At 38.2% G+C, this 24,138-nt stretch overlaps 1 protein-coding gene across 4 annotated transcripts in view; it reads right to left on the reverse strand.

Annotated features, from left to right (window-relative positions):
• Positions 1 to 24,138, reverse strand: part of IDE (insulin degrading enzyme) — a 113,236-nt gene that overhangs the window by 59,859 nt on the left and 29,239 nt on the right. For 3 of the 4 annotated variants that reach the window (XM_047825555.1, XM_047825554.1, XM_047825556.1), the window contains exons 2-4: positions 13,165 to 13,349; positions 11,964 to 12,171; positions 8,053 to 8,222 (exon numbers count right to left, since the gene is read on the reverse strand). In XM_047825555.1, the coding sequence (XP_047681511.1) occupies positions 8,053 to 8,222; positions 11,964 to 12,171; positions 13,165 to 13,349 (563 nt within the window). Of the gene's footprint in view, positions 1 to 8,052; positions 8,223 to 8,727; positions 8,764 to 11,963; positions 12,172 to 13,164; positions 13,350 to 24,138 lie in introns of those variants that run through there. The other variant, XM_047825557.1, reaches the window with a different exon arrangement.

Consider the following 24,138-nt stretch of genomic DNA (forward strand, 5'->3'; position numbering starts at 1 on the left):
AAATAATAAGGGTATATACCTACTGGGAATACTGTAAGAATTAAACAATCCAGGTAAATTACTTAGCACAGCAGTCAATAAAAATTAGTGAGGAGGAGGACAAAGAAGAGATAATGATCCCAGAAAACTAAACCCAAGGTTATACTCCAGTGAAATCCTGGGTGTGTCTTAACTTTCCAACACAATTATAAGCACTTTGAATGTAAAGATCCTGGTTACATTTCTTTGCATATTCTAATGTACTTTACATGTAGGGGGGTTAAAAGAAGAATTACTTGTCAACTAAGAGAGAAAGACTCATCTGGGCCAACTTGTAAGACCCTGCTCAAATTCTTATCCTATAGTTATTCACTCTACTATGTTTTGTAGTTTGTACTAAGTAACAAACCCCCCTTCTTCCACACGCCCTTCCACTTCACCTTTCATTCCACTTATAAAAGGAGTGCCTGCTGTTTCCCCTACCTACTTGACTTCCTTCTTTTATTTTCTTTCCAGCTGCTCCCATCATGTCTGTGGTGTTAGGTTAGAGAAACAGATCACTAAAAAATAACCAGAACTAAGATTTTCTCTTTTCTTTTTCCTTTTGCAAAGTATTTTTTAAAATCCAACTTATTAAACGTTATTATAGACCCCAGACTTTTCTCCAACCACTTCACACGGACAACCTCACTTAATTCTCATGTCAACCTGATATGGGAGGAAACTGAGGCCTACAGAAGTTAAGCAACTTGCCCAGTGTCCCTGAGCTAGCCAGTGGTAGAGCAAATATTTAAATAGAGTGCTGCCCAACTTAGGAGGCCAAACTTTAAATCACCTAGAATATACTAGTTAGAGGTGGGAATCCTGGCTGAAGTTTGAGGGTAGGAGAGCCATAAAGGGATTCAATGAAGACATGTGTGGAGACAGATTTAACACAAAATATCTAGGAAAACAACTTTCAAACAGAGTAACTAACTTGAAACAGAAAAATACTTGCCAGATGTCAGTTTGAGAATGTGAGAACTCTCAGCATGGGAACGAAGATACAAGAAAAAGAATAGTAATTTAAGGGCTTGTCCCACTTGGTTAGACAAAGGTTTGCAAAACCAAACGCTTACCAGAACAAGACAGGTAACCTGCAGCTATCTTTTGACACAGATGTGCTTATGTAGTAAACATACAAACAGTCCCCACACACAAAAGGAGGCCTTCTTCTGCTCATCCTGAAAAGTGTCACCCTCTCAGCCTTTCGTTTTTCCATTTGTGATAAATGGGTAAAAGAAATATTTCATTTATCTGTAAATTTTAAAACTGTGGAATATTTATAAATGTTTAAACATACAGACTTACACCATGTACACCTATGTACTCACCACCCAGTTTTACCACGCTTCACATTTTGCCACATTTTGTTACAAATCTTTCTCCTCCTAGAGATACAGTCTCTCCTGCCTGTCTCTGTCTCCCCACTCGCAGACATACTAAAGGGAAGTTGGTGTTTAAGCATTCTCATGCACATTTTATACTAGATCATATACACATACAGACATTATGAGATGCAGTATTGGTTTGCCTGTCTTCAAATTTTATAGAAAGCTATCACACAAAACACATTCTGCAACTTGCATTTTGCTCAAAATATTTTGCTCTTTACCTGGTTTCATACATGAGTTCTAGCTCACTCATTTTAACTTTTATAGAATACTCTACTGTATGCATAGACCAAAATGTATTAATTTATTCAACTGTCGCTGGACATTTAAGTCATTTCCTACTTTTCACTAGTTCAAAAAATGCTTCATGAGAATTCTTGTGTATGTTCCCTGTGCACAATAACTAAAGTTGTTTCTCTCTAGAGTACTTGTGAAGAAATGAATTCCTTGGGTCAAAGGGAGTAGGCGTCACTTTATTAGACATTGCCAAATTGTTTTACAAGGTGGATGAACCAATTTATTTTCCCATCAACAACATGTGAGTTTCTGTTTTCCTGCATCCTCACCATAATCCTCAGTTCCGCCTGACTTTGTTGCCGCCAACCAGATAGGTGTGAAATGAATATCTCAGTGTTTTTATTTTTTAATTATTTATTTTAATTTCCCCCTGATTTTAATGATTTGAGCATCTTTTTTATGTTTACCCAAATACCCTCTTCTGTAAACTCCATATTCATATCCTTTGCCTATTTTTTCTAACGAGCTGTTTTATCTTTTACTTATTTACTTATACAACTTTTTATGTTACATGCTTTGTAAATACCTTCAATGAGTGTATGGATTATCTTTTGCTTTTATGTCTATTGAACAGAAATTTTAAATTTTGATGAAATCAAATTTATCTTTAAACCTATGATTTATCTTTATCTCTAAAAGATACGGTTTGTGATATTAGTATCAGATGTACAATCCAGTGACTCAACAATTCTATACTTCACTCAGTGTTCGTGTAAGTGTACTCTTAATCCCCTTCACCTATTTCACCCATCCCTCTACCCACCTCTCTTTTGGTAACCATCAGTTTCAGTTTGTCCTCTATAGTTAAGAGTCTGTTTTTTAGTTTATCTCTTTTTTTCTTTTAAGAATGCTTTCCTTAAGATGAAAAAAATCTGTGTTTTCTTCTACAAGTTGTAAAGTTTCCTTCCCATAATTAGGTCTAACTGACCTGGAATTTATTTTTATGCATGGTATGACATAAGCATCTAATTTTACTTATTTCTACACAGATAACTAGTTTCTCCTCTCCTCATCTATTTGTAATGTACCTCTGTCTTAGGTCAAATTTCTATGTACGTGTGCTATGTTTCTAGGGTCCATAATCTCTTATCTTCCTGTATTCTTGCAATAGTTCCGCTACTGTAACAACTAGAACAGGAAGTCTTGGTCTCTGGGAGAATTAGTCCCTTCTTTGTTGTTCTTAGTATCTTAGTTATTCTTGGCCCTTTACTCTTTCTTATTAATTTTATAATCAGATTATCAGGTTCTTCAAACAAACAAAACAAAACTAGGGCTTTCAATTGGCACTGCATTGAATTTAGATAAATTTGGGGTGAACTTACATTTGTGTGATACTGAGGTTACCCATTCATGAACATGGTTTATCTCCCCATTTACTCAGGTATTCTTTTATATCCACTATATGTTTCTCACACCTCTTGTTAGATTCATTTCTAAACACCTTAAAGCTACTTTTATACTGTAAATGAAATTTTTTTTCCTGTAATGTTTTTCTAAATTAATTACTATGGATACAAAAATACAATTTTGGTGTTTCTTGTCTTTAGGCAACCTGGGTGAATTATCTCAGTGTTCAGGAATAAGTTTTGCTTCCTTTTCTACCTCTTTTTCTTTTTTTTCTTTTGCTTCCTTTCTACCTCTTATATAGCACATTGCCTTCTCTTGTTTTACTGCAATGATACAGCTGAATAAAAAAGTTATTACAGGGTATTCCTGTTTTGTTTTCACCTTTCAATGGAAATCCTTTTGAAACCTCATCAATAATTTTCATGTTTGATGCAGGTTTTTATCAGCTCCAGAGTTTTTTGTGGTTTTTGTTCATGAACAAGTGCTGAGCTTTATCAAATGTCTTTTCTGAGCCTACTAAAATGACTGCCTAACACTATGGACTATTTACACTGTGGGTTGGAACCCATTTGATTGTAATGAAATAAATTTAATGTATTGACAGACCAGAATTTTTTTTTTTTTTTTTTTAAAGAAACAGAATATAACAAGGTATACCAAGATATTAGGCAGATACTGTTTGGTAAAAATGTTTGTTTTAGCTGCTTACACAAACACACGTATATGTGCTCTGAGTTGCTAAGTAAAACGTGCTTCTTACAGTGGGTTGTATACAAAAGAGTTTGAAAGCAACTGATCTATACTATTTTGAAGCATGAAAAACCCACTAGAAAGGACAAACATCTTATCGCAAGGTTTTCTTAAAAATAAATAATGCTTGGCTTTTGTTCATTTAAAAATAGCCAGCTTGGGCGCCTGGGTGGCTCAGTCAGTTAAGAATCCGACTTTGGCTCAGATCATGATCTCACAGTTTGTGGGTTTGAGGCCTGCCTTGGGCTCTGTGCTGACAGCTCAGAGCCTGGAGCCTGCTTCAGATTCTGTGTCTCTCTTTCTCTCTGCCCCTCCCCAGCTCACATTCTGTCTCTCTCTCAAAAAAAAAATAAAATAAAATAAAATAAAAACATTTAAAAAAATAAAAATAGGGGCACCTGGGTGGCTCAGTTGGTTAAGCATCCGACTTTGGCTCAGGTCATGATCTTGTGGTTTCTGAGTTCGAGCCCCAATTCAGGCTCTGTGCTGACAGCTCAGAGCCTGGAGCCTGCTTCAGATTCTGTGTCTTCCTCTCTCTCTGCCCCTTCCCTGCTCGTGCTCTCTCTCTCAAAAATAAATAAACATTAAAAAATAATAAAATAATAAATAAAATAAATAAAAATACCCAGCTTTTCCTGATACTTTTATTTTAAAAATGTTTTAAATATATTTTTAATATTTTAAATATTATTATTATTAACATAAGTCATACTCTCTTGATGGAGAAAATGACCTACATTCACAGAAACATCTTAAGTCACTCAAAAGTAACAGAAGTAAATTAAGTATGAATTTTTGACAAGGATTCTTCTTCAAGGATCATTTCTGTAAAATGTTATATGTATAATTTCCAGGGTGAGGGTATACAGCTTCCATCATATTTTCAAACATATCTGTGACCTTAAAAACAGACAGAACCTCTCCTCCAAAAAGTTTAAAGTTAGTTTATACTTCTAAAATCAGAAGGTAACCTGGCATTTGCACATTTTCTATACTTTTCTATGGAGTCTGGCTCAGTCATCTTTTAGCTGTTTATATTACCTCATACTTTGCTGACTAACTGGTTGGCCTTGTCAGTGGTTTATAAAAACAAGCCTGCCCTCAGAATCCATCCATACATATATGACCATTCAATGTTTCTCTTTGCCCATGCCTCCCAAAACCTTCCTCTAGAACACTTTAAGGCTGTTCCTTGTTTGTGACCAGAAGTAATATTACCCACCTTATTCACTGTATTTATTTTTGGAAGATCTGTGGCTGCTTCCTGATTATGCTGATTACAATTTGTCACCAGTGAGGCTGTTTAAAAGAAAGCAACTCCCAAAGAGGAGCTCCAACACGTTCTACACAATAGCAGCATTGTTGGTGTAAGTAATCTAACCTACCAGAGGGACTACTTAAAGGACAACTACCATTTGGATGTAATGATTTTGAAATTTGTTTTTTTTAAACTCACATCCCCTTCTTAGGGTGCCTGGGTGGCTCAGTGGGTGTTAAGAGTCTGACTCATGGTTTCCACCCAGGTCATGATCTCACAGTTCATGGGTTCGCGCCCTGCGTAGGGCTCCACGCTAACAGCGTGGGGCCTGCTTGGGATTCTCTCTCTTTTCACCCCCCCCAAAGGAAATAAATAAACTTTAAAAAATAAATCTCACCTCCCCTTTTTGACATGCCATGCATGCTGATGTTCTCCACAAAGGCTACCTTTCAAACAACTCAGCATTACATAGACATTTTAGGGACCACAGTATTCATCTTAACAATGACATCGATATTGAGTGCCAAGTACTAGAAGTCTAAAGAATATCATTGTTTCTAATCACAATGTATAAAAACTCCTAATTTGGGGCATCTGGCTGGCCCAGTCGGAAGAGCATGTGACCCTTAATATTGGGGTTATGAGTCTGAGCCCCACATAGGGTGCAGAGACTAGTAAAAAAAGAAAGAAAAAGAAAAAAAAAAGATAAATAAACTGAAAAAAAGAAACAAAAACAAAAACAAAAAACTCCTTTTAATTCTGCAATGCTATGCTAATTTCCTGGCTGCTGTTGGATATATTGGAATGGTATCCAAACTGAAAGAAAGCTGTCTTTATAGTCTTAAAAAACGTTCTCCAAATTAAGTTATATAATATGCATAAATTTGTAAGTACACTAAGCAATCTATTATTTTTATGCCATTTTATAATCCCCAAAGCAGTATTTTAATCATAGCAACCTGTTAACAACGATTACATCTGGTGAGTGGGATTGGCAGGAGATGAGGAAAAGAGAGAGTTTTTGTGTTTGCTTCTTGAATACTTTTGCACTATTTAAATATTTAAATTAAACATGTACTTCTTTCCTAATGTTTATTTATTTATTTTGAGAGAGAGAGTGTGTGTGGGGGGGGGGGGGGGGCGGGAGGGACAGAAAGAGAAGGAGAGAGGATCCCAAGCAGGCTCCACACTGTCAGCACAGAGCCTGCCACTGGACTCGAACCCATGAACGGTGAGATCATGACCTGAGCCAAAAACCTGGAGTTGGACACTTAACCAACTGAGCCACCCAGACACCCCTAAATATGTATTTTTTAATTAAAATCTGAATAATGAAAAAGGGTACAATTTTGAAGTCAAGAATCTCCACATTTATTTTATTCTACTCCCTGTCATCCCACCCCTAGTCTCCTTCCAGGAGACTGTAGCACTCTATGTAGAACTCTTCAACTTTCCAGCTCCCACACAGCCAGCCCCATGAAGGACAGTATGCATGTGTAGGGAGTACAAGCGGAGGTCATGGGAGCCAGAGGATTCAAGGAGCCTAGAAATGAGCACTTAAAAAGCACTTCTCTTTGGAAGGTAGATTTCAGAATACAAGGATCTATTCTCTTCTCTCTTTGAAATGCTAGTTAACATCTATTCACACCTTTAACAGCTCTATTCCTTAAACATTTAGACCCCTGTTTAAATGAGGGCCGAGGCACCTGGGTGGTTCAATCCCTTAAGTGACCAACTTCAGCTTAGGTCATGATCTCACAGCTTGTGAGTTCAAGCCCTGCATCAGGTTCTGTGCTGACAGCTCAGAGCCTGGAGCTGCTTCGTATTCTGTCTCCCTTTCTCTCTGCCCCTCCCCCACTTGCACTCTGTCTCTTGTCTCTCTCTCAAAAGTAAATAAACATTGGGGCACCTGGGTGGCGCAGTCGGTTAAGCGTCCAATTTCAGCCAGGTCACGATCTCGCGGTCCGTGAGTTCGAGCCCCGTGTCAGGCTCTGGGCTGATGGCTCGGAGCCTGGAGCCTGTTTCCGATTCTGTGTCTCCCTCTCTCTCTGCCCCTCCCCCGTTCATGCTCTCTCTCTGTCCCAAAAATAAATAAACATTGAAAAAAAAATTAAAAAAAAAAAAAGTAAATAAACATTAAAAAAATATTTTTTTTTTTAAATGAGGGCCAGAGTAACCCCTCTGGAGGGCTAAATAATTGCTTAGGTCACTACTACTGCAATTTTAAGAATATCATCCCAAGTTTTATGTATGAAGTCCACTGTCAAGAGCCTATTTGACATCTTTCTTTTTGAACTACTAGCCAAAATGCTAGTCACCTGTTAAAGGGATTATAACCACTTCATTCTTACTGTTTCTGAACTCTGAATTCCATCCTATACCTTGTTATCCAACAAACTTGCTTCATATTTGATCACTCTTCTTTTTTTTTTTTTTTTTAATTTTTTTTTTTTTCAACGTTTATTTATTTTTGGGACAGAGAGAGACAGAGCATGAACGGGGGAGGGGCAGAGAGAGAGGGAGACACAGAATCGGAAACAGGCTCCAGGCTCTGAGCCATCAGCCCAGAGCCCGACTCGGGGCTCGAACTCACGGACCGCGAGATCGTGACCTGGCTGAAGTCGGACGCTTAACCGACTGCGCCACCCAGGCGCCCCTTGATCACTCTTCTTAATAACCCATCACTTTTTCCATGAAACTCACATACCTAAGCTTCAGCCTCATCTCAGATCACAAGTCACAAATATAAATGCTGACACAGAGACCAAGCAGACGACCTAAGTGTAGTGGTATGGTAAGAAATAACAGGGAGTAGCAATGATGTAACAACCTTTCCTCAGGATTGGGAGTTTATAAAGAACAGCATAGATAGGAATGGGAGTTCCAAAATCCTCTAACCTGAACTATAAAATACAATACTGTAAAAAGAGGCCAGGGGTTTAAATGAGGTCAGAGAGAACTAATGCATGAAAGCCGCTGTTGACAAACCTGTCCCGAATTTGCTGAAGGGGTGTTTGGGATTCCCCGTAGCTTTTTCCAACTGAAAGAGTCTCCAGGCATCGTTCATCACATTCTTCTCATGTTCTGAATCAACTGCATTCACCTCTCTGTCTTTGCAACTCTCATCAAACAAGGGGCACAGGAAAAACTGTGCAAACCTAAGGGTAGGAAACACAATTAACAATTTGAAAGCTGTTATTTTAAAAGAGTAGCCTTTAAAAATATATTTGAAACTCAACAGACAGGAAGTATGAATTCTACAGAACCAAAAACACTACCACTGCAACCAAGAAAAAGAAATGCAAAATAAGTTTTAAAAAAGTAACAAAAGAAAAATATTGGACATGTATAAATTCAGAGAAGTCGATCTACCCCAGAGATATTAGTGAAAATATACTCAGATCTACCAGACTGCCCCCGACCCCAACACACACTTCAGAGGCTGGACTTGTGCTTCTAAGTGGCTACAGATCAGAGGTTCCCATCACCTCCTCTGGTTCAATAAATTTGCTACAACAGCTCACCTGACTCACAGAAACATTTTACTCACTAGATCACCAGTTTATTATAATTCAGGAAGGGCCAGATAGAAAGGATGCACAGGGATGTACATGGGAAGAGGCACAGAAGCTACTCTCCCCAAACCTCCATGCTTTCACCAACCTGGAAGTTGTACAAACCCTGTCCTTTTGGGTTTTTATGCACACTTCATTACGTAAGCATGATTGATTAAATCATAAGCTACTGGTAACTGAACTCAATCTCCAGCCCCACTTGGAAGGTCTGGGATTTGGAGAGAAAGTTCCAACCTTTCTATAGCAGGGCTGGTTGCCCTGGAAACAAACTGTCAGGTTACCTACGGGCTTTCCAAAGTCACCTTATTAACATGCCAAAAGACACCTTTAATACTCTCATCACTGAGGAAATTCCATGGGTTTTAGGAGCTATGGGCCACGAACAGGAAGAAAAACCAAATATAGATTTCTTATTATAAATCAAAATACCACAACAGCAAAAAGTCAAGGCAGACTTATAAAGACAGTAGCAATCTATTTAAGATTTGCAATTTGGCAAGTCATGAAAATCCCTGTTATATATTGCTAATTCTCCAAAAAAGGAAAAGGCAGGTGACAGTTCTTGGGCAAAAAAATCTTAAACTTACAGTCTGAGGTGCAACTGCACTTAAGACTCAGACATTTTAGGACAAACTAAGTGACCTACTTTTTAAAGGCTCTATTTGAATATTTTTCTTCCTCTAGAGAAAAACAAACAAACTTTATTAGTGGGGAAAAAATGATGGAATAAAAAAATCTATGACACAGTAGTTTGACTAAGACACAATTATGAGCTTTTATAAAATATTAACAGAATTTTAAAATTTTAATAAGCAGTGATTCAACAAATAACTTGTCATGTAACTCTGACATAAGTAACCAAATGCTTTTCTTGAGGTTATTCTTTAGTAGTAGTAGTACTAAAGTTTAACTAAAATGACTTTAGTTATAAGTTAACTCTCCTATATCAGGTTACAATTTAAAGTATGATTTCATATAATAAATCTTAAGCTTTAGATTCCATTTTATAAAAATTAAGATCCAGAATTCAGATGAAGCCACAAGCAGAGTCTGAATGGGGTCTTAAGAGACTCCTGAGTCTATGGACATTTCAGCAACTGTATTTCACAGTTCAGCTGTCAAAGAGACTGTTATCACTACCTGATATTTATTTTATGCACACAGTAAATACGATACTGTGCTAAGCACTTCACACAAACCAATCCAAAGGGAAACTCCACCTCTCTACACGCGGGAACAGCTATTTATGGATAGGTAACCTCTTTTACCTATCTCAATACATTTAAGCTGGTAAAAGCGCCTAATAGCTACATACCATAGCTGGATAGGTCCACGTAAAGGGTCATGATAATGACACAGTAGAATCAATATTTTAAAAACATGCTCTTATGTAAGAGGTTTTTTTTCCCCCCTCTGAGTCAAGTAACAGACATCCTCCATCATACAGAGATTATATGAACATCTGCTGTAGCATTTGTAAAGCAGGAAATTAAATTCAGTGTATGATCCCAGGGAACTCATTAATGGTAGTCTTCTGGGAATACATATAAAAGATGATTACACTTCAAAGCTGCTGCCTAAAGACCGAAACATAATCTAGAATAAGTAAGAAACAGACCACTATGACCTAGCCATGTATCCTGAACCCATGCCTCTGCCTTGTTAATGTTCTTTGCACTAAGGAATAAATTCAAACTATTAGGTTTTCAAAAAATATGTAATGACTATTATCAATATAAGCAAATAAAGCTATCACTAAAACTGCTAAGTCAACGTTAATTATAGACCCACAAAAAAGCTGCAGAATTACACCTTCTTGGCAATATAGAAAACTGTAAAAAGTTACCAAGGAAAAATTACTTTGGATAATTAATCAAATCACTAATATGACAAAAAATTAGAAACTGTTAGCTGTGTAGAAAACTAAGAAATTAAATTGACCTAATGGAGCTTGCTCCAGGAAATACTTTCACAAAATGTCCCCAGGGTTGAAACAGCAGGTCAAAACATTTTGTGTCACCACAATGAGACATCACCTCACACCAGTCAGAATGGCTATTATCAAAAAGGCAAGAAATAACAAGTGTTGACCAAGGATGTGGAGAGAAGGGAGCCCTTGTGTCGGTGGGAATGTAAACTAGTGTAGCCACTGTGGAAAACAGTATGGAGGTTTCTCAAAAAGTTAACAATAGAATGACCATGTGATTCAGCAATTCCACTTCTGGGTATTTACCCCCAAAAAACCAAGAAACAAAAAACACTAATTTGAAAAGATTTACGCATCCTTATGTTCACTGTGGCATTATTTATAATAGCCAAGATATGGAAACAACCTAAATGTCCATGGATGGATAAATGGATAAAGAAGATATAGTACATATATGCAATGGAATACTACTCAGTCATTAAAAAAAAAATGAAATCTTACCATTTACAACAAGATGGATGGACCTAGGGGCTATTATACTAAGTGAAATAAGTCAGAGAAAGACAAATACCGTATGATCTCACATATATGTGGAATGTAAGAAACAAAAGTCACAGACACAGAGAACAGACTGATGGTTGTCAGAAGAAAGGAGGTTTGCGGGTTCGGTGAAAGGAGTCAAAAGATACACACTTCCAGTTATAAAATATTAAGTCACAGGAATATAATGTACACCATGGTAACTATAGCGAATAATATTGTATTGCATACTCAAAAGTTGCAAAAGAGTAAATGTTAAAAGTTTTCATAGTAAGAGAAAAAAATTTTTGTAACTTTGTATGATGACATATGGTAACTAGACTTACACAGTGGGGATCATTTTGCAATGTATACAAATACTGAATCATTATGGTGTACATCTGAAACTGATATAATGTCAATTATACTTCAATTAAAAAAAAATTCTATATCCACTAAGCATAGACTGGAGTAACTAAAGGAGAACAGAATGTTTAAGTTCTACATTCTGGAATAGGAGCATATTTGAAAAGAAATCCATGACACTGTAACAGTTTATTCTTCATCACGTGCTTCAGATATAATACCAATTAGAATGGGAAGGGCTGGGGAGAATTTTATAAGTCCATAAAATACTGTGTAGGGCTGAAGACTGGTTTAAAGTCATGCCATTATTTTTCCTCTACCACAAAATAAATAGACAGTATCACTCATTTTCTTTTTTTTTTTTTTTTCATAAAACGCGTTGAAAAATACTGGTTAAAATACTTTTTGTTAAGCTAGAAAGCTGTGAAGACATCTTTGTAAAAATAATAATTATTACTACTTAGTGTAATAAAGTGCACAAAGTTGAATAATCTATAAGATATCAGCATTACCTGTCTAGGGCACCTTCTAGATGTTCATGGGAAACATCAAAATAGTAATTGGTATGTTCTCCACTAGTAAAGGCATTTGAACTTCCTGCATGCTCACTAAGAAACTGGCTGTATTCATTTTCTTTAGGGTATTTCTTTGTTCCCAAAAATAGCATATGTTCACAAAAATGACTTAAGCCAGCAATATTTGGAGGATCTGACAATGAACCTGAAAGACAAGAGAAAAACACATACAACAAAAGTTTTTTTTTGTTTTTGTTTTTTGTTTTGCAGATGATCTGCAAGTTCTGTTAACATGACAACTCCAACCATACAATGAGAGAAAGTTAAGCACAGGCTGCTCTAAAATGGTACTGTTTAGGTTATAGCCTCAGCTTGTGATATTAGTTAGCAACTTTGGGCAGATTACTTAGCCTCTCTGGACATTACCTTTCTCACACATCACAATGGAGGGAAGGTAAGACTTGAATTCATTGTTTTATAAGAGCAAGAGCTCCTAGTTCTTACATTTTATTGCAGGAGATAATACAATGTAGTGGTAAGAACACAGATTTAGGGTTACCAGCTCTGCTGACTGTGAAATTCTGAGCGCAATACTTTATCTTGACTCACTTTATATATATATATACACACATACGTATATATGATCTAGGGAGTTGTGTGAACACAAATTAGATGATATTTGCAAACCACACTACGTTGTACTTGGCAATAATTATTTGTTCAACCCTCGATGGTTATTACCTTATTTCCTCAATTTTAAAATGTCATTGAGTTAAAGTTTTTCAGAGAGGAAAATAAGAAAAATACTTATGTACGTATAGACAAGAATCTACTTGATTAAGGCCACATTAAACATGGAGGAAATATCCACACAAGAATCTAGAAAATATGGTATTTCCTAGTATACCAAAACTGTACAAAAGTAAAAGCATCATCACTGTTACTGTAAAGGATGGGAATTAATTTGCCTGCTGCTAAGTCACCTTAGCTGAGAACCTAACAAAATGACTTGGTAAATAAATGTAAGATTATTTGATTTTGACAAATGTAGATTGCTAATTGGACTATTGTACAAGGTAAGGTACATCAAACTGATAATCATGAGGTCTTTACTTGCACACACATGGCAAGTTCTAATAAATGTCAACATTAGATCAAGAAAACAGAACAAAGCTTAATTCACAATTTTAAATTGTACCTATGTGTACATCAAGTGCTGCCGATGACTTATCCGTGGTCGGATCACTGATAAGAAGTACTTTGATACCATTGGCCAGCTCTAATCCACGGTATTCTCGCTTGTCTTCAGGAGATTTGATAATGTGATTTCCTAGTCTCTTGATAGCTGGATTATTCATCTTGCTGTAAGTCTTTTCTTGGAAGCTGAAAATAAAACATTAGTAATTGTTACATTGTAGCTTTTTCTTTTTTTAAGAATAAAGAATAGGGGCGCCTGGGTGGCTCAGTTGGTTTAAGCATCCCATTCTTGATTTTGGCTAAGGTCATGATCTCACGGTTCGTGGGATCAAGCCCCACAACAGGCTCTGCGCTTCATAGCATGAAGCCTGCTTGGGATTCTCTCTTTCTCTCTGCCCCTTCCCCAGTTGCATGTGCATGCATGCACTCTCAAAATAAGTAAGTAAACATTTTTTAAAAAAGGTTAAAAAAAAGAATACAGAATAATATCAAGCAAACCCATATAATACATCATCAGATAAAAAAATATATCTGGAGGAAACTTTTTTTTATAGCTTATCTACTGGGGATAATCATTCCTCTCCTCCCTTTTACCCCTCATTGTTTTGTTAGAGAAATACTAACAATATTGTTTTTGTGGAGTCATATTTGATCTAGGAGAGCACTTGGATGGGGATTTGAGACAGGATAGGTTGGGCGATGAGCTGGTCAGTATGCTGACCTAGAATAGAGTTTTAATTACCAATAACTGCTTTCCCACATGTTTTGGAAATATTTACTAAAGTAAGATGAGAGGTTGTGTAAGGATTATTACTGGATCAACCAAAAACATTGCTCAACCTGATGACATTCAAAGATACGGCAGATCTAGAATTCATGGGTCTGATATGCACATGCTCAGAACATAGGGGGCAATCTCCAATGAGAAAAAAAAGTCCTGTAAAGTCCTATACAAAATAAGAGATATGGGCTTCACTATGATGATGGCAAAAAAGGGGCACCCGGGTGGCTCAGTTGGTTAAGCATCCGACTTCAGCTCAGGTCATGATCTTGTGGTTTTTGAGTCAGAGCTCCGCATCAGGCTCTGTGCTGACAGCTTAGAGCCTGGAGCCTGCTTCGAATTCTGGATCTCCCTCTCTCTCTCTGCCCCTCCCCCACTGGCAGCGCATGCTCTCTCTAAGATAAACAATAAAAAATGTTTTTAAAAAAAGAAAGCAGAGAAAAAACAAAACTACAAACAAAAAGTGGGAAGGACCCAAGTAATTTTTATAATATGGTGAAGAATTGAATGCCAGAGCAACAACAGTCCAGTGATCTTAACAAGAATGCAAGATAAGTTCTCTTACAAAGGACTTCCCATCCTCTGATAGTCCTCTCCTTCCCTCTCTAGGAAAGCTGAGTTACAGGATGTGCTATTAGCACACAGAATTCTGTGGGAGTGTTTGGTATTAGTGTAGAAGGGATTTTCCAGAATCTGAAATATGCATGTTTTTGAGACTAAGAGTAGATGCTATTTGTGTCTATGTTGGGGATCATTTAAGAGACAAAAATCAGCCTGTTATTATCGGTAGGCCAATAAACTAATCAGGTAAAGCCCCAAACATCCGAGACTACAGAGGAAAAATGACCCTATGCTAGCATATTTTCTTTTTACCTGGAAGACAAAATAAGTAGATCTGACTGCTTCTTAAAGACAGATAGACATCCAGATTTAAAGGTAAATCAGAAGGGGCTAAGTAGGCATTCAATTATTTTCAAGAATTTTTTTGCGCATTAAAATATCTGGAAACTAAGGAAGGGAAAAATCCAGTTTGCTTTTAGCAGAATACCTTCCTCTCTGAAATTATCTAACTATTCTCCTGGGTAACAATTGATAAACCAAAGAGGTTTGTTCCTATTAAGATTGTCCCCTAGATCTCCCTTTAAGAAGACTATTTGAAATTTTAAAAATCAATACTATAGGCCATACTAAATGTATAATACTGGTTAAAAATCACATAGTACTTGGGTACTATGGCTGGCTCAGAAGAGCATACCAACTTTTTTTTTTTTAATTTTAATTTTTTTTAACATTTATTTTTGACAGAGAGAGAGAGAGAGAGAGCTCGCATAAGTGGGGAGGGGCAGAGAGAGAGGGAGACACAAAATCCAAAGCAGGCTCCAGGCTCCGAGCTGTCAGCACACAGCCCAATGCGGGGCTCGAACCCACGGATCACAAGATCATGACCTGAGCCGACGTCGGACGCTCAACCGACTGAGCCACCCAGGCACCCCTACCAACCCTTGATTTCAGGGTTGTAAGTTTGAGCCCCACGTTGGGTATAGAGATTACTTTAAAAAAAAAATAATAATAATCACATAGTACTTTACACAGATAGTGCTAACAGTCTTGCTTTATTTACAGTAAAAAAAAAAGTTCTTGAAAAACAGAGCATAAAAATAATACTAACATTTTTGGGTATATAAGGTCACTAACTGGAAATTTTAAGAGTAATCTGGACACTATAAAGTATTATTAACTACTCTTTTCTACTTCATTAGCCATAAGCCACTTATGTCAAAGACAGATGAAAATATCTGAGTGCTAAGTATTAAAAAAGGTGTTTTATGGTTAAAAGAATCTCAGGGTAACAGAAAATGTTCCACCTAAGCCTTCAAAGAGGGACACGAGAATAATAATCCTGGTTAAGGTACTTCCCAAAGGACAATATGTTTGAACTGCAACAAACGTCTTAGTACAGAGCTGATTTCGAAGACTTTAATTTGGGTTAAGATTAAATAAGGCATGAGACAGCCTCCATTAAGACTCCCAAGAAGAGCAGCAGACAGTAAGAAAGCTTAGTGTGCACCACAGAGAATAGCCTCTGCTCCCTCCCGTAAGGCTCTATCTACTAGAGGGAGGGAGGGTTTGGGATTTCACTAAGTGGGAGCAAAACCCAAAGGCTATTTATTGATTCCATTGCCATTGTGTTCACCTAGCTTCCCCTCCAGTGCTTGCCCCAGTTAGTCTGACCTAGGGGAAGCTAGGGCCACATATGACTAAAATGTGATGATGATGATGATGATGATGGAGCTCTAAAAAGTCTGTCCAACCCACAGCTGTGATGGGGAGATGAAATACATCTCACTTTGGTAGGACAAGTTGTCTTTTTCTGTGGGAGGTGAAAAATCCATCAGAAGTAAGATAACCACCCTCGACTACAGGCTACATTCTGTACCTTTTTTCAGGGCTCAATTTCCCTTGTCCAGATTTCCTTTTTTTTTTTTTTTTTTTTTTTTTTTTTGAGGAGAAAAGTATGTACCACCGAGTTCCTCACAGGCATGTACAGAACTTATTTAGATACTGAAGCCACGCCTGATTGATATCCCTAGTATGGTTGAGAGCAAAGAGATGGATTTATTCTCTAGGTCAAATATAAAAATTACTCCAACTACTTTTACACATTTGAACAAGAGATCAAAGACAACTATAAATTTCTATGCTGGCACTGTTACCCAATCAAATATCATGATTTTTTGAGGAAGTAAAAGCCAAAAGAAACAGTAGCAACATTTTCAAACAAGATCCATCCCCAGCAACCCATATTCAGTAGGCATAGTCTGGACTCCTACAGCATATCTATCAGCACGTCCCACAACAATTTGATTCTCACCTTCTGGAGAACTGAAGGAAATGATCGGGAACTCCTCTGATGATGAATTCATCAACAGCTTGCCTGTCTCTGTATTTATACTCATGAGATCACATCCCAGCTCCCTCATTAGCATAAAGCCTTCACGAGTAATTCTGACTTTCAGATGACAGGCTAGTGCTAACTCAAATGCTTCCCCAGACACTTGATATTTTTAACCTAAGTCAAAATCTTAGGAGCAATAAAATTACTTTCAATTTTAGTGACATTATCATACATTGGAAACTTCATAAGGCACAACATTGTCAGTGTGCAGCATTCTAATAAACTGGAGAGAGATTTAATAGCTACAGCATCTTTTGTAATTTTGCTCAGAATTTAAAACAATGACTAAAATCACAATAGGTAAAAGCTGGAAGAACCATTACATGTTATCTGGTCCTTTGTAGTTCATGGCCTAGCAGCACCAGTTCTTCCTGAGAGCTTGTTAATGCAAAACATCAGAAACCACCAGAGACCCACTGAGCCAGAATCGGCATTTGAACAAGATCCCTAGGTGGACCAGTCCCCTCATTTTACTTAAAAGGAAACTGAAGCTCAGGGAACTTAAATCACTTGTCCAAGATCATACAGCAAAAAGTTACAATTAAAACTCAACTCTTCCAGGGGCGCCTGGGTGGCGCAGTCGGTTAAGCGTCCGACTTCAGCCAGGTCACGATCTCTCGGTCCGGGAGTTCGAGCCCCGCGTCCGGCTCTGGGCTGATGGCTCGGAGCCTGGAGCCTGTTTCCGATTCTGTGTCTCCCTCTCTCTCTGCCCCTCCCCCGTTCATGCTCTGTCTCTCTCTGTCCCAAAAATAAATAAACGTTGAAAAAAAAAATTAAAAAAAAAAAAAAAACTCAACTCTTCCAGTCCTGTGTCCACCCCAGCTGCCCCACAGCCACACGAACATTTAAGGAGGCCTATTTAGGTGCAGACACTACATCATGTATGTTAGCTCTAACAACCAATACCCCAAAGCCCAAGGGCTTTCTGAAGGAACCCAGACTAGTCATAAGAAAACAGGTCATCAGCTTTAAAGTGTGGTGACAAGGTTGTTCCTGGGGTACTATGGGAGCCAAGAAATGGGCACCCAAGTCTATCTAGGAGGGGAGAAGGGAAAAGAGAGGAGGTAAGTGGAAGCATGCCAAATAAAAGGAAGGACACACCTGAGCAAAGGATGCATCGTGAGAAAAAAAACAGGCACAGAGCAGAAAAACAAGCAGTTGGTGTTAAAGAACTACAACCAGAACTTCCCCTGAAAGAGTATGGATTTTTATCTAGCCGTGTAAAGACCTAAACTGCATGCTTGCAAAATCAAATTCCCAAACAGGTCATTTCCAAATTCCCATACCAAGAGGAAATTTTTAATGCAAATAATCTTTTACTCCAATGACCTTTTGCAGTCTTTTTTCTCACATCTCTTTAAGGGTTTCACAGCCTATTTAACAGGAGACTGAAAATGTTTACTGTGCCTTTTGCTCTCTACCCACTTCCACAGCCCCAGACATATTTAAAGTTAGATCTCATCTATTTCTAATTTCTAAACGGATGACCTATAAAACCAAACAGGTGAGTGACCAGGCTAATAGCAAAATTATGAATCAAAACCTCCCTTCTGTGGAATCCATCCACCCACTCCCAAAATCATAAGCAGAAGTGGAGCTTGCCTATGGTGCTTCTCAATGGGGAGAAGGCACCCAGAGAGAAAATGCCTGAAATCAAAACTATACCATAAACATCCTTTCTGGGGCGCCTGGGTGGCGCAGTCGGTCAAGCGTCCGACTTCAGCCAGGTCACGATCTCGCGGTCCGTGAGTTCGAGCCCCGCGTCGGGCTCTGGGCTGATGGCTCAGAGCCAGGAGCCTGTTTCCGATTCTGTGTCTCCCTCTCTCTCTGCCCCTCCCCGTTCATGCTCTGTCTCTCTCTGTCCCAAAAATAAATAAACATTGAAAAAAAAAATTAAAAAAAAAAAAAAAAAAAACATCCTTTCTTCCCTGAGAAGGGCAGAGGTAAGACAGAATATCAAAGTAGTGATGGTATGAGCCCTAGGATGCTTCCATATAAGACCACATATTCTCAAATACTATTCATGATACTTGACCTAAAAAATCACAACATATCTCAGGGAAGCATGTACCTATGGCTCTCCAGTTATAGAGACCAGTATACCTAAATCATATACCAGCTAGATCATAAAGGTGGGTATAAACTAAAATCCTGTCAATTAAATCTTACTTTCCTGTGATGAGATGCTTTGCCTTTGTTCCAGGCAGAATGTCATCTGTTCTAACTCTGTGCCCTCTGGAAAGAAGTTTGCTATGAAGAAATAAACCCTTAAATGGATTAAGGGTGGTTGCAATTGAAAGGAATCCTACAGCAGCATCATTTTAGAGATAAGTCTTTCGCAAATTTTTAGTTTTGATGCATCCATATCAATGGCTGTTCATTTTAAAAGTGACAAACTTGGGGCACCTTGGTGGCTCAGTTGGTTAAGCGTCCGACTTCAGCTCAGGTCATGATCTCACAGTTCGTGAGTTCGAGCCCTGCATCGGGCTCTGTACTGATAGCTCAGAGCCTGGAGCCTGCTTGGGGTATTGTGTCTCCCTCTCTCTCCACCTCTCCCCAGCTTGCACTCTGTCTCTCTCTCTCAAAAATAAACATTAAAAAAAATTTTTTTTAAAAGTCACAAGCTTAACATGGAACACTTTATAGAGGCTTTATGGAGGTTGAAGCAAATGAACAAAACCTCCATTTTATACCTCTTACCATAGCTACTTAACTACAGGTTTCTTACAGTTGTAGTATGGGGACTAGAGTGTCTCACACCTTCTTCCTTCTTCCATAGGTAGCCTTTAGGCTGTCAAAAAATTTAAGATGCCACAGTACAAAACCCAAACTAGCGATTACTCTCATTTTTTAAAGTGGCATATGCTTAATAAACTGGTCATTTAATTTTCCCAGTCTCCCTAAGTGACAGGCCACAGGGCTGTTGATGGTCATCCTCCTCAACCTCAGAAGAGGAAACAAAAGCTCAGTGATTAAGTGACTTGCCCAAGGGCATTCACATAATTGATTTGTGGCACAGCTGGAACTATAGAAAGAGGAAGCGTGGGAAGGAGGAGCTGAAGGTGGTACTTAAGGAAACATATATCTGGCTTTCTTCCTCAGCTCCCAATTACCACCCCCACAGCCCTGCCCTGACCCCATTCCCCTCCCTGACAATCCCAAATAACAAAAACAAGGAAACAAAAATTAAAATAGGTCAAAATAAATGCTCCCAGGAGAGTCTTCAGTTCTTTTACTTTTTTCTCCCCATAGAAAACAGAGATAGGTAGTGGAAGGAGCCTGGAAGAATGCTTCTAATCTGCCAAAGGAGTCCCTGTACTGAGAACCATATTACCTCGTGATACTTTGATAATAAAAAATAAATAGGAAAAGGTATGGCAGGATTAAACGTATAGCAGGTTTAAAGAGAAAGAAGAGTGTGTATAATTGTCTCAAGCATGAAAGAAGATATGATAATAGTTACTACAGTAGATATGGTGGGGTTAAAGCTATTTTTCAGAAGCATACATTAAGCCACGGGAATGGAAAAAAGGAGAAAAATCATAATCATCTTGGTAGATGCAGAAAAAGCATTTAACAAAATTCAACAACGTGTCTTTTTTAAAAAGTCTGCAAAATGGGGTACCTAGGTGGCTCAGTTGGTTGTGTATCCGACTCTTGATTTCAGCTCAGGTCATGATCCCAAGGCCGTGGAATGAAGTCCCTGCTTAGGATTCTCTCTCTCTCCCTCTGCCCCTCTCCCTGCTTGCACACACTCTCTCTCTAAAATAAATTTAAAAATTAAAACTAAAAAAAGTCTGCAAACTAGAAATAGGAGGGAGAAAATTCCCTCATCTGAAAAAATATCCACAAAAACTACAGCAATTATCATACTCAGTGGTAACATAATGCAGATACCCCCAACCCCCTTCCTCACAAACAGGAGGTCACTATCCTCTTCTATTCAACAATGGACTACCAATTCTGACCAGTCCAATAATACAAGAAAAAGAAAACACATAAAGATGATAAAGGGGAAAAACAACATTATTCATAGATGACACGACTATGTATGAAGGGGTTCAGAGCAAGTCTCCCCAAAATGTGCCACTTTGGCATGTGGACTATTTTGAGCTGAAGGCTCAAGAGAAACTTTGGCCCCTCATGTACCTACAAGAATCTAAATTGGAGTTCCTTCCCAGAAGTAGAGTTATTATCAGAGATAAATTTTATCTGAGTGACTCATGTATATAGGGGGCAAACATCTAATTATCAAATATCTGTTCTTTCTCCTGCCCTGTGAACTTCCCTCCTCCTCTTTAAGGCCCCAGACCCTATTCCATTCCCTAGCTCAGGATGGCATATATACCTCATTTTACCTTTCTGTCTTTGAACCTCTCATCCATGCAGGATGCAGAACTCACAAAATTAAACTGGACTTTCTTCATGTCAATTTAAATCTTAGACCAGCCAAAAGAACCTTTGATGGTAGAGGAAAACTTTTCCTCCCTATGTCAATAGAAAACCCCAAGAATATACTAACAGCTTCAATTTTTGGATAGGATAATAACAGGTCATAACCAGATTCACCTTCAATAAATAGGAAAAGCCATGATAAATTAGAAAATCGTATTTTCAAAGATGTTGGAGAGTTGTGGAAGAAATGAGAATTGGATGAAGTACAAATCCCAGATGGGAGAGCCCTCTGAGATGAGCTGATGATCATCACCTGTCTTCTTCTCTGGGGCTATTTGCCAATTTTGAATGTAGACTGAAGATCACACTAGGCCCAAGCAGAAGAACTCTACTCAGAGAAGATAGAGGCTTTGGGGGATGCATGAGTTTGGTGTGACAGATTAAAGGCCCAAGATGCCCCAAATCCACAGCTGATTTTTGCCACAGGACATTTTCTGAGCTATCACTACATACCCACCAGAATGGCTAAAATGAAAACGATGGAAAACACCAAGTGATAGAGAAGTTATAGGGTAACCCAAACTCTCATACACTCGTAGTGATAAAGCAAACTGGTAAAACCATTTTTTAAAAACTGGCAGTCTATATTAAAGCAGACAGTATGACATAACAATTCATACATTAGATATATACCTGAAACAAATGCATTTATATGTTCATAGCAATACTATTCATAATAGCCCAAACTAGAAATGATCAAATGTCAATTAACAGTGAAAAGATAGACTGTGATATATTCACACAATGGAATAGTATGCAACAGTGAAAATGAAAAGCCTAGAACAAGGCACAAGGAGGATAAATCTCACTAACATAAGGCAGAGTGAAAGAAGCTGTATGCAAAGACTACTGTATACTTCCATTTACATAAAGTGCAAGAACAGGTAAAATCAAGCTAACAAGACTTTTATCAAGATACTGGTTACCCTTGGGGGCAGGGAGCAATCATCAGAAGGAAGTATGAGGGAGGCTTCTAGGATGCTGGTCACACACCATTATAGAGATATACCCAGTTTGTGAAAAGTCATCCACCTGAACACTTATGATATATTTTAAGTTATTTAATAGAATTTTTGAAAATACCACAAATACAGTAAAATAAAGGAGGAAGGGGATACATGAATTACTCAAGGCTATAATTATCATGCACAAAAAAGTCATCTTGGAAATGGTGCCACAAAGATCCTGAGAGGTAGCTGTCTAAATCTAACAAGTGCTGGGGCGCCTGGGTGGCGCAGTCGGTTAAGCGTCCGACTTCAGCCAGGTCACGATCTCGCGGTCCGTGAGTTCGAGCCCCGCGTCAGGCTCTGGGCTGATGGCTCGGAGCCTGGAGCCTGTTTCCGATTCTGTGTCTCCCTCTCTCTCTGCCCCTCCCCCATTCATGCTCTGTCTCTCTCTGTCCCAAAAATAAATAAACGTTGAAAAAAAAAATAATAATAATAATAATAATAAATCTAACAAGTGCTAAACCAGGAAGGCTAAGAAACAATAGTCCAATTAACATGATTATCTAACCCTTCTCAGGTGTGTCCTGAGACAATTATTTCTGTTGATGTCATCTTAGCCACAAGAAATAGGAGGCCCATATAAGTACAGCATGAGTCAATTTAACTAAGTCAATAATAAATTATGATGTTAAATATTTTAACTCAAGTCTTTACTCATTATGTATGATCTGAAAACCAGTTTTGAGTACTTTATTTTTATTTATTTTTTTGAGTAATTAAACCTCAGTTAGAATTTAAAAATAAAACACTCCAAAAAAAAATAAGTAAATAAAATAAATAAAAATAAAAATTAATAAAAATAAAAATTAAACACTCCCAGGGGCACCTGGGTGGCTCAGTCAGTTAGTGTCCAACTTAGGCTCAGGTCATGATCTCACAGTTGGTGGGTTTAAGCCCCATGTTGGGCCCTGTGCTGACAGCTCAGAGCCTGGAGCCTGCTTCGGATTCGGTGTCTCCCTCTCTCTCTCTGCCCCTCCCCCACTCGTGTTCCATCTCTCTCTCTCAAATATATATATATATATATAAAATAAAATAAAAAATAAAGCACAGCAACCAAGAGTGACAATAAATGCAACCCAAATAAAAGCAAAATGATCAAACTTTAAATTCTCCCCTCAACAATTTTCAACATTTACATCAAACAGCTTTTTTGTTTATTTTTGAGAGAGACTATGAGCAGGAGAGGTACAGACAGAGGGACAGAGGATCCAAATCAGGCTCTGTGCTGAGCAGCAAGCCTGGTGTGGGGCTTAAACTCACGAACCACAAGATCATGACCTGAGCCACGCCAACTGAGCCACCCAAGCGCCCCTACGTCAAACAACTTCTAACCCAGGATTTGAATTAGGTTCTTTATTTTAATCCTTTTTAATGTTTATTTATTTTGAGAGAGAGCACACACACACACACGTGTGTGTGTGTATGTGTGTGTGTGTGTGAGAGAGACAGAGACAGAGAGAGAGACAGAGGGAGAGTATCCCAAGTAGGCCCTCCTGTACTATTAGCACAGAGCCCGATGAGGGGCTTGAACTCATGAATCATGAGATAACAACCTGAGCCAAAATCAAGACTCAGACATTCAACCGAGCCACCCAGGCAGAGGGGTCTCATCTAGCCTTGCCAATCAAGAGTCATGTGCAGTGTTCATATGAGTCTGTTAAACTGACAGAGGTAACAAAAATTGCATCAGACTTGAACAGCCTTTACAGCATTTCTCCTCTAAAATAGGTATAAAAAAAATCAAGAAAAAAAAACTTCATCAAGGCACAGTGTCTG

Source organism: Prionailurus viverrinus, chromosome D2 (assembly GCF_022837055.1).
Source record: "Prionailurus viverrinus isolate Anna chromosome D2, UM_Priviv_1.0, whole genome shotgun sequence".
NCBI classification, from domain to species: Eukaryota; Metazoa; Chordata; class Mammalia; order Carnivora; family Felidae; genus Prionailurus; species Prionailurus viverrinus.